At 40.0% G+C, this 11,456-nt stretch overlaps 1 protein-coding gene across 1 annotated transcript in view; it reads left to right on the forward strand.

The window, feature by feature from the left end:
* vps41 (VPS41 subunit of HOPS complex) overlaps positions 1-11,456 on the forward strand; it is a 16,905-nt gene extending 5,449 nt beyond the window's left edge. Inside the window, exons 4-28 of the mRNA XM_079234517.1 lie at positions 302-379; positions 1,442-1,516; positions 2,473-2,535; positions 3,174-3,239; positions 4,789-4,908; positions 4,994-5,140; positions 5,225-5,291; positions 6,163-6,260; positions 6,352-6,481; positions 6,616-6,731; positions 6,818-6,936; positions 7,773-7,854; positions 7,941-8,033; positions 8,132-8,259; positions 8,594-8,738; positions 8,826-8,867; positions 8,957-9,007; positions 9,085-9,222; positions 9,310-9,364; positions 9,448-9,588; positions 9,680-9,816; positions 10,178-10,277; positions 10,369-10,413; positions 10,510-10,589; positions 11,145-11,456. Coding sequence (XP_079090643.1) covers positions 302-379; positions 1,442-1,516; positions 2,473-2,535; positions 3,174-3,239; positions 4,789-4,908; positions 4,994-5,140; positions 5,225-5,291; positions 6,163-6,260; positions 6,352-6,481; positions 6,616-6,731; positions 6,818-6,936; positions 7,773-7,854; positions 7,941-8,033; positions 8,132-8,259; positions 8,594-8,738; positions 8,826-8,867; positions 8,957-9,007; positions 9,085-9,222; positions 9,310-9,364; positions 9,448-9,588; positions 9,680-9,816; positions 10,178-10,277; positions 10,369-10,413; positions 10,510-10,589; positions 11,145-11,225 — 2,397 coding nt within the window. The 3' untranslated portion in view covers positions 11,226-11,456. The remainder of the gene's footprint in view (positions 1-301; positions 380-1,441; positions 1,517-2,472; positions 2,536-3,173; positions 3,240-4,788; positions 4,909-4,993; positions 5,141-5,224; positions 5,292-6,162; positions 6,261-6,351; positions 6,482-6,615; positions 6,732-6,817; positions 6,937-7,772; positions 7,855-7,940; positions 8,034-8,131; positions 8,260-8,593; positions 8,739-8,825; positions 8,868-8,956; positions 9,008-9,084; positions 9,223-9,309; positions 9,365-9,447; positions 9,589-9,679; positions 9,817-10,177; positions 10,278-10,368; positions 10,414-10,509; positions 10,590-11,144) is intronic.

Raw genomic sequence — 11,456 nt, forward strand, 5'->3', positions numbered from 1 at the left:
TGATTGGCTTGCCCGGGAAGAAGTCAGATGTACAGCGCATTTATTATGCTTAAGCATTTTAATTTGGGAGGAGAAAAAAAGGCCATTTCACACTGTATGCTTTAATAAATAGGGCTTTCCCACCCTCTGCAATTTCACAGTTTTGCCTCCAAGCCCACCCAATCCCCACGCTGCTCATGTTTTTCTTCTTTTTTATCCTGCCACAGCCTTCATCACAAGATTTTTTTTTTTTTTCTTGAATATTTTTTATGTGTCCTCTTTCTAATTTGGTTTGATTCACATTGCATTTGTCCCTTTTCAGTTTCTTGCACTTGGGACCCATTTTGGAAAAGTCTTCCTGCTGGACATCCAAGGAAATGTGACTCAGAAGTTTGAAATTGTGAGTACATTCAAATCCTTAAGAATATAGTTATGAAATGCAATAAACCTTCTGGTACATGTGATTATCTTTTTAGCAATGCTCAAGACGAATACTAATTATATGATATATTACTAATATTAATTAATAGTATTAACACTAAAAATGCTAATTACTTTGGTAATTTCCTGACTTTTCTTCTAGTGCCACCAGCAGGTTGACATTTTTTTTGTTAAATGCCCTAATAATTATTTCATAGATTGCCATTCAATTTGGTTAATATTTGAGTCCTCAAGATGAATTGTAATCACTTTTGTGAGCCTGTGACTTTTCATCAAGCGCCATATTGGATTTATAACCAGCTGTGATCTCGGCCCACTATTTAACTTTACCCACAGACTTCTCCCTTGATCTGGAGGGATTGGCTGAACAATAACTTCATTGCAAGTAAAAAACAGTCAGTAATCATGGCTAATTTGACTGTTGTGTCCCTGCTGAGCACATTGATTCAAGTGCTACTCACCTGAGGAACTGACTGGCCAGTTATCAGTCAAGGAGAGGAACAAGGACGCCGTTTCACTGAACAGAAAAGACGCAGCTGAGTTCAGGCTGATGGATTTGTGACATAGTTTCAAAATTAAGCATTCAGAATTCACTGAGAAACAGAAAAGGATCTAATCAAGGACTAAACACCCAGGTGAACCTAATGCACTGGAGAAATAAAGCAACACACTTTATCTCCTTTAGTCTGCACAGTCAACTCTTCAGGGATGGTTTTTAAGTAACATTTGCTATAATTTATGCCATTTAGAATGATCCTTTTATCTAAAGAGCCCTATAGTGTCATGAATGTGTAAACTTTAAAAGCAGCAGCAGTGAATTTGGACCCCCTAACCTTCACACTATTAATGCCACGCTTTATGCATTGACACATATGGGACTGTGCATCCATAGTCAAATTTTTTTGCCTCTTTCTGGCATTTCACTTAATGGGATAAAATGTCAGCCAGCAACATTTGGCCAGCCACAAAGATATTCACACCCGCCTCTAAAAAAAGATGCCATGATATTGTGTCTCCGCAGAGTTCAGTGAAGATCAACCAGATCAGTCTGGATGAAAGTGGAGAGCATGTGGGCATCTGCTCCGAGGATGGGAAGGTGAGATCTCTCTGCTCATCGCCGCTGGTTACTGATCCTTGGGCCTGCAGCAACACAAAATAATATATACAAATCTATGTTTTTTATCTTTCATAATTCCCCCTAAGATTCATATAAAACTCTTCTTATCAGGGTTAAACTTGATGCTAATGATGTGGAACTTGAGGTGTTTGGTAGTCTATTTTTACCCCCACAGTCAGAGCATTAACCTGAAGTTTTATCTTTACCATATATGCTCATATTTTTTTCATGACGCATGAATTTATAAAAAGCTTGTGCCTATTTTGACTAGTAGAGGAAAAGGATCGCACTCCATTGAGCTGTCAGTCAGCCATCAGCCGTCTATGGATACCCTCTCCATGTTCTCCACCTTGCTGTTATCTTGTCTCTTCTCATCATTACCACCATCCTTCATGGATTTCACAGTCAAGATATGCTCTCTGATATCACCCTCCCCTTACTTCTCGCACTCTGGTGGCAAAAACAAGATCTTGTCGCACAAAAAAAGTGGAGCACACAATTAAAATCAATGCTACAGCAATTGTTCGCCCTCAACCAATTCAGTTGGCTGTTAATCCTTTGAAAATCTAACTTAATCCTTAATCGCTGGTGCGGTTCGGAAAAGGAGATTGCATCAGAGTTTTATATTATTTCTCTACTTTGAAAAAAAAAAAGGCCTCAGATGAAGAGAGACTGGGTGTCGTGTACTCTAATGGTACATTAGGGTTTGTTGTAGCCAACTGAGGCTGTGGTCGGGTTTCTAAACCCTGCGGGGTTCACAGAATCAACTCGTCCACTAATTGGTGACCCAGCGGAGAAGTAGAGAGCCAATCAAAGTCTTTTCTGACCACAATTCCCCCCACTGGCCTCAGATAGTTGCAGAGGCAGCAATTAAAGGGAGAAATTTTGAGTTATTCACCTTTGCTTTCCGTTCTCCCGTCTCATCTCTGTTTCAGGTTCAAGTGTTCGGTCTCTATACAAGAGAGGGATTCCACGAGAACTTTGACTGTCCCATCAAAGTAAGTTGTTGTTACATTTTCTGAGAACTTAAAAGGAATTCTTCACCCACAAAATAACCATCTGTACATCAAGTACTCACCCGTTTTACCTTGAACTCTTTAAGAAAACGTTGTTTTCCTCAAATGCCTCTTTGCTGAATGAAGAATAAAAAAAACTGAGAAATGTCTTGATGAATGGAAGTGAGTGATGGCCGTGCTTAGTAACTTTATCACAACATCAGGTCACAAACTCTCACACAACTAATCCAAGTCTCATTTTTCCAGTCTTATGCTCACTGCTTCACAATCGCAGACACCTTTGCTAAAACCTTACAATATAAAACACTTGGGACTCGGACAGATGAGTAGCACACCTCCACACATATTCAAATAGTAGATGCATGTGTTTTAGAAGTCATTCTGTTTTATGCAGCCCCCAATTTACTTGAAATCATCAAGACCTTTTAATCTCTGTCACTGTGGATGCAAGAAAAATAAGATTTAAGGTAACACAGGGTGATAAACAAATGTTGTTTTGTGAGGACTCCTTTAAATGCCTTTAGTATGCATCTGTTGCTAGAGCATTACCTGCATATAACGTAACGGAAAAATACATTTTTTGACACTCCATAATCTGTCACACATGTATTGTTTTGCAGGTGGTGGCGTTACATCCTCAGTTCAGCCGATCAAACTACAAACAGTTTGTCACTGGGGGCAACAAGGTAGGTTTGAGTAGTATTCTTTTCCGTGCAGTCATTATGTACAGTTTTCGCTATTTCCTGCCACAATAATTCATCCTGATTGTGTCCGGGGCGAAACCGAAACCCGCGAACCTTCTCACTTTGGCTCGGCTGACGGCGACGCACAGGCCTTTGTCTGCTGTGAAAGGCTCTTAGTTTTCTGTCTGTTTGCTGGAGTGCTCTCGGGAGAGCTGCCCATTTTCACAAAGTGCTGTTCGCTCAACAGCGTTTGAAAGGCAATGCTTCACAAGCACGGCGAGTAGATGTCATTATCGAGAGGGTACATAGTCTCAGGATTTCCGGGCGCGTTCAGGGATCTCCATCCTAAAAAGTCGTCTCTGGAAGGTGCGGAAGGTGAAAACTATCTTGGCCATTTAGATTTGTCATTTTGTTTTTTTGGAAGTAAAACCACCTACCTATTACCACATGCCAATGACTACTCGCAACCGTAAGCCGTGGGGATGTAGCGCCATTCCAAAACCACCCATAAATAAAGTATACTGACATTTATACAACAGGGGTGAGGAAAAACAACTTTTATTTTTTTTCATGAAACCCCATTGTTAGTGTTACTTTGCCATTTTCTTTCAATCGCCGCTGATTCCTCTCAGTTCCAAGTTGTGAAGGCCTCCACAATGTGGCTGTGATGAAAATCAATAAGCCTCGGCGGGAGCCACATCCTGTCAAAGGAAATTCAATTTTGTCTCCACAGTTCTTTTGTCATATCATCTCTTTGTAGAGCAAACTGTTTATTAACACAGCCCAACTGCTGAATTAAAGAGCCTATACAACCTTGTCCTGGCATCCTTGGTAATATTATGCACATTTAGCGGTTTATATACTAAGGACAGTAACAATGCAGGGGGAATGTGAATGACAGGCTTTGTCCTCGACAGCTTGTACAATACAAGGCCTGAGCTTTAAACTGCACTTGAAGTAGTCCAGCGGCCGCCTTGATACCACATTGCATTGTGGTCAAACACTCGCTGAGCTTCCACACCTCTGTGAGACAGCAAACATACATTTGTGTTTAAATACTTGGACACAATAAACGGTGTGTATCCATAAGTATCGCTCATCATTAGGATTGGAGGAATGAAGATGTATGAAATCATGCTTGTAATGCGTCCAACACTTTTCTTCATGACACCATCTTCTACTTGTCAATTACGTCGACCATGTGACTCTGTGAAATGACTTCCTCCACCGCTGAATGTGAAGCTAATGTGAAGCTTTCTCACTTAGATGGAGACTAATGAGCAATCCGTCTTCATTGTCCTTGTGCCTAAATGCTCTGAAGTGGAATCAAGATCTTCATATAGGGACTTTTCTTTTACGTCGTCATTTGCAGGCTGAATTAGAAAGTTGCATGCAGTTTTAAGTTATTATCTTGAAGGATGTTTCACTCTTTTATCAGATGCAGCTCCTGACTGGCTGCTCCTGTGTAATGTTCATCTGCTGCCCTCTGTAGGCCGGGCTGCAGAACTGCAAACCCGCTTGGCATTAAATGTCCTCCTGTTGTCGCCCTCAGCTGCTCCTGTATGAAAGAAACTGGTTGAATCGCTGGAAGACGTCTGTTCTACATGAAGGCGAGGGCTCCATCACTAATATCCAGTGGAGAGCTAACCTCATAGCCTGGGCCAACAATGTGGTGAGTGATTGGTCACACGCCTCATTTGAAAGTGTATTACTGAATGTGTGAAATGATTTTTTTTCTTTTTGTCATGTCTTTTTAGGGAGTTAAAATCTATGACATCGGTACAAAGCAGCGGATCACAAACGTGCTGCGGGATAACGTGAGTCTGAGGCCCGACATGTACCCCTGCAGCCTGTGTTGGAAGGACAACTGCACTCTCATTGTCGGCTGGGGCACTTCCATCAAGGTCGGCTGCTTTTCTGTTGCAACTCATTACTGACAAGAGCTAGTCCAGTTTCTGACTTTCTGTAATCTTCTCATATCTCCTCAGATTTGTGTCGTGAAAGAGAGAAATCCAACTGAAATGAGAGACCTGCCCAGCCGCTATGTGGAAATAGGTATAAAACAGACTTTATAATGAACTATATGATAGTAAACTTTATTTATAGAGCACTTTTCTACACAAAGGCTAGAGTGTGATTCACAACATCAAGCAAGAGAAAAAATAGGATGGTGTTTAAAATTAACTAGCATAAAAATCGGTGTTGTAAATTCTCCACATCGGTTTCATGGCCACCTCTTTGAAGTCTGATTTATTTTAGAATCACAGTATATAATTACTGTGATTGGATGTAAAACTTTCTGTTTTTAAATGCAACAAAATCACAAAACTTGGAAGAGCCGTGTTAAATAAAGAGGGTTAAGTTTGTGCGATTGGTTTGATTTGATCATAAAAAGGAAATTCTCGAACATAAAATTCACCTCTGCAATGCTTTTTGATTATTTTATCAATCAATTTTTCTCATAATATACTTATGCATGCACATATATTCACTATTATTGGCAATAAAAGAGGCGAGTGAGGAGGAATCTTCATTTCTTTTCTATGAAATGCAGATCTTTCAGATTAATTTGAGGAGTTCCTATGTGTTTTGCATATTCCATATTTGATCGTCATGCCGTGTGGGACTCGCCTCGATCTAGTCTTAGTGTCGGTCTTGATGCACTCTGGTCTAGGTCATGACTTGGTCTCAGTTTAGATGGTTTTATACTACAACACTGGATAAAAGTGTGATTCAACCCGGATGCCAGACACTTTATCTGCCTGACGTGAGATGCATGCAGGGATCTGTGTTGAAGATGCAGCAACAAATGCAGAGAATATCATAATGTTGCCATTCCCAATTTACAGATGAATTAAATGCACTTTAAAATAGTGTCTATCATATTGTCCTTATGGCTATTTTGGTGTCTTTTTTTTTTAACCAGTTTCGGCATTTGAGACCGAGTTCTTCCTCAGTGGTCTGGCCCCGCTGGCGGATCAGCTCGTCACCTTGTACTTCGTGAAGGAGGACTCTGATCAAATGGTGATTATACTTCTTTTACATCATATATATATATATATATATATATATTAAAGAGGCCATTATGGTGTTTTTACTCATTGTGTGTGTGCAGGATGAGGAGTTTCGTGCGCGGCCTCGCCTCGACATCATCCAGCCTCTCCCTGAGAGCTGCGAGGAGATCTCTTCAGACGCGCTGACCGTGCGCAACTTCCAAGACAACGAGTGCAGAGACTACCGCCTCGGTGAGACTATAAAGACAGCCCTCAGAGAAATGTCACGCGGCCTTTTACTGCGCCCTGATTTCATTATGCCTCGGCCATCAAATGTCAGCTCTAATGCGCAATACGCAGAGGAATAAATGTATTTCCATTCACAGAGCATTCTGAGGGCGAGTCGCTCTTCTACATCATCAGTCCCAAAGACATCGTCGTGGCCAAGGAGCGAGACCAGGATGACCATATCGATTGGCTGCTTGAAAAGAAGAAATATGAGGTCTGCATGGTTAAATTTTATGAATGTTGCAAAAGGTTACGGTCTACAATTATTTAGTTTGACTGTGTGTCCCGTTACTGCGACAGGAGGCGCTGATGGCTGCAGAGATCAGCTTCAAAAACATCAAGAGACACGACGTTCAGAAAATCGGGATGGCTTACATCAATCACTTAGTGGAGAAAGGAGACTACGACAGTGCTGCGAGGTAGGTTTAACGTCTGCAGGGAGACAGTCAGCTTTATTACATCTCCAGGGGCCTTATTACGGAAACTTTATATTTTAAGTGATAAGCAGAATGGCTTTATCGGTTATTGTAGAAAGAGGGAACACCCTGAGGCACAATCCAACATTATATTCACTACAATTACCACGATTACTGAACAGATAAAATGAGATTTGAATACATGTGCAATGCAAATTCAACAAAGGAATCTTAACTCAAGGTTCACTTACAATATATTCACTTTAACTATTAAGTGGGCCTTGATTTAGTTATATTTATCAACTTTCCAAATTTACAGGGTGAAGAATGCACAAAGACTATATAGTTTATTTACTGTATGTTTATTTACATTTATTTTATGTAACCTTTATTTTTTTCAGGATATTCCTAATAAAATGTCAAATCTCTTTTACAAGAGACCAAGATGAAAGCATGAAAGTTTCACATAAAAGCACAAACAACAGACTTAAAACAAACAACAACCAATGAATTTGCAATGTTGACAATTACATTCAAGGTTCAAATAATCCTTAGTCTTGTATTTAGAAATGTAAAAAGTGCTTTTATCCAAGAGGTGCAATGGTGTGTGTGCAGAAAGCCAAATCTGGGACAAATCGCACCACAGAATGGTGCACTAAACACAGAAGATGAATTTGAATGCATATATAAAATTTCACCATGAGAGTTTTTTGTAAGACACTCAATATGATGTTCAGAAGATGTCATGTATAACATTCCTTATTAATTTACACTGCTAACAAAGTCACAAGCCAGAATGTTCTTGTTTCATCACAATGATTCATGTGCTTCTTATTCAGGAAGTGTCAAAAGGTTCTTGGGAAAAACATGGAACTATGGGAAAATGAAGTATACCGGTTCAAGACCATCGGACAGTTGAAAGTAAGAATTTCTGCTCCTTAATATGATTTAATTACTGAAGTGATGTTGTTCATGAATTGATTATAACATGTGATGCATGTTTTCAGGCCATCAGTCAGTATTTACCCAGAGGGGATCTGCGTCTCAGACCGGCCATCTACGAAATGATCTTGCATGAATTCCTCAAAACTGACTACGAGGTACTTTGTCCTTGACTAGTCTGAACGTCCTGTCCAGTTAATCCACTGGTTGATCGTCAGCCTAATGGTTTGTCCCTCCTCCTTTGCTGTGCACGAAGGGTTTCGCCACACTGATCCGGGAATGGCCTGGAGAGCTTTATAACAACATGGCCATCGTCCAGACGGTCAGCGATCACCTGAAGAGGGACCCCACCAACAGAACGCTGCTCACCACGTTGGCTGAACTGTAAATGGACTTTACGTGTGCATTAATCTACCAATTTAATACATATTAGAGGAAATATATAAACACAAGTTGCTGTTTTTTAATATGACAAAATGGTTAAAAGCAAAAAACGATCTTATGCATATGGAATTCAGTGTCAATTATTTGGTATTTGTTAAATTCCAAGATTTAGATTGGAGTTTTAAATGGCATTCTGTGTATCTGCACAATATTTGTCTGCAAAGATGTAGTCACAGAGGTGCCTGCAGGGTTGACGGAGTAATGCTTTCAATGAATAAAAAATGACAAAATAAAATGTTATAAAGTAACCTGTTGATCCCTGATGCTGTTGCAGATACACGTACGACCAGCGGTACGACAGAGCCTTAGAAATCTACCTGAGACTGAGGCACAAAGACGTCTACCAGCTGATCCACAAACACAACCTTTTCTCCTCCATCGAGGACAAGATCGTGCTCCTCATGGACTTTGACAAAGAGGTAAAAGGCTGGTCGCAGACTAAAAACGTGCACATTTTATTATTTTCACCTTCACATGTTTGAGTAATATATTCTCTAAATTGACAGAAAGCTGTTGACATGCTTCTCGACAATGAGGACAAGATCTCGGTAAGCGTTCCTGGCTTCTCTCTGTATTTAATTAAGGATGTGATTAAAACTCGCAGCCCGCTGATCCTGTTTCTCTTCTCTGCTAATAGACGGACCGGGTGGTGGAGGAACTAGCAGACAGGCCCGAGCTTCTGCACGTGGTGAGTTGAGATCACTTTTATATACAATCAAAATGTAATCCACAACTGATTTGGCTCATCTTTTCCCCCTCCCACAGTATCTCCATAAACTATTTAAGCGGGATCACCACAAAGGCCAAAAATACCACGAGAGACAGATTGTCCTGTATGCCGAATATGACCGTCCGAATCTCTTGCCTTTCCTGAGAGATAGCACACACTGCCCGCTCGAAAAGGTACCGTTCTTACATGTCATCCTACTGCGCATCCAGGTTTCCAGAAGCTACAAGACATGATTTATGTCGTCTTCTCTTTTCTGTCAGGCTCTCGAGGTTTGTCAGCAGAGGAACTTTGTGGAGGAGACTGTCTTCCTGCTCAGTAAGTGTTAGTTAAGGTCTGTTTTCCTGATCCTGTTTTTTGAAATGATTAAAAGGAAACTAATCCAGCATGTTGGCTCTCAGGCAGGATGGGGAACTGCAGACGAGCTCTGCAGATGATCATGGAGGAGCTGGAGGACGTGGACAAGGCCATCGAGTTTGCCAAAGAGCAGGACGATGCAGAGCTCTGGGAGGATCTCATCTCTTACTCTATTGATAAACCACGTATGATGCAGCCTCCAATTGACCCAACATTTTTCTTTGTCTATTTCTCACTTTCATAATATGTATTTGTCCCATACTATTGTCTCCCCAGCATTCATCACGGGCCTCCTTAATAACATTGGTACTCATGTGGATCCCATCCTGCTCATCTATCGCATTAAGGAGGGCATGGAAATCCCAAACCTCAGGGATTCACTTGTAAAAATCCTCCAGGACTACAATCTACAGGTAAGTAAATAATGTAATCTAAACTGATTTAATCTTATTTGGACTACAGATGAAAAACTGTAGTTAATTTTGTAAAACTCCGAGATGGAAGATTCTTACTGTAATATTTGCAGGATGCAATTATATTGATGGGGACATGACTTTGTGGAATAACTAATTTCAGTTTATGTGGATCCTATAACCTCAGTAGCTCCATTTGGAAGTAATGTATTACTCTAGCAGTACTTTGAGTTATTTTACAAGCGGAAATAAAAAATAACATTTATGAATTAATTCATGAATTTTGCTTCATTGCTCAGTTCTACTATTTATTTTGTTGTTTTGCTTATTAATCAACATTTTCTTTCTTCTCGTTTCGAAGATTCTTCTGAGGGAAGGGTGTAAGAAGATCCTGGTGGCCGACTCCCTCTCGCTGCTGCAGAAGATGCACCGAACACAGATGAGAGGCGTCAGGCTCGACGGTGGGTGCTCTTTCTTTGGGTTCATGTGGAAGCAGTGGAGATGAAGTCCTTTTCACACTGTACTCATGCAGGTGTTGGTTTTTCTTTTCAGAGGAGAACATTTGTGAATCGTGTCATGCTACAATATTACCGTCAGGTGGGTTTCCGTTGTAGTTGTAACAAAGTATTTTACTGTTGTGTTGCATTTGAACGCTATTCATTGCTAGTTTCTTGCTTTACACCTGTGTTTCAGATATGGCCAAACCCTTCAACGTGGTTGTGTTTCACTGCAGACACATGTTTCACAAGGAATGTTTACCATCTTCAGGAACGGTAAGCAACTTCACTGAGGCACATATATCTCCAAGACAAATTTTATCATTTGAGAAGAATATATATAAAGTTAGATGCTTTCAGTCAGAATCTGAAGTCTGCTACAAGAGTGTCTTCTTTTAAAAGGTGACTAAAAACACGTATTTTTCTGAAGCTTTTAGTTAGATTTAAAGTGTGTGATTAACAGCTATAACATTTGTTTTAGAATCAGTATTATTATCCTATTTTTGATAAATGATGATGTTATTCCCTTTTTTTATTTATGTTTTAATCTTACTAGTATATGATTTTATTTTTTATTGAATTTGATATATAATTGTTGGGTTTTTTATTTGATACGCATTGAGTCTACACCTGCCGTTTGAAATGTGTAATGTATAAAAAACCTGACTTTAATCTGTGTCACTCTTTACGGAACGCTTCACAATATTTGTATCATTTGGTGTTAAGCTTTACTCGATAATATTTCTCCAGACATTGTCCTATTTTTTTTCTGAGAATTTTAAACATTAGACTGTTCTATATTGAGACCCCTGCCTCTTTTCCCTCTTTCAGATTCCTGGGTTGCAGTTTTGCAACATCTGCAGTGCGAAGAAGCGCGGGCCAGGAAGTGGAATCCTGGAGATGAACAAATAAACAAGGCTGTATGCACTCACAATGTTATTATTTATGCCTCTACCTTCCCCCTGTTGCTTACCATTTACTGTCAGTGCATTGATCAGTATATATCACCATCCCTCTGTCAAAATGCAAAACATATATATTGGATTGTCTCTGTATATTTAAATCTAACAACTAAAGTGCTTTACTTGTTTTGCTTGCCACTAATGTGATTTGGCGATGAAATATCTGCAACGTCTAAAAAAA

This window comes from Taurulus bubalis (assembly GCF_910589615.1).
Source record: "Taurulus bubalis genome assembly, chromosome: 18".
Lineage (NCBI taxonomy): Eukaryota > Metazoa > Chordata > Actinopteri > Perciformes > Cottidae > Taurulus > Taurulus bubalis.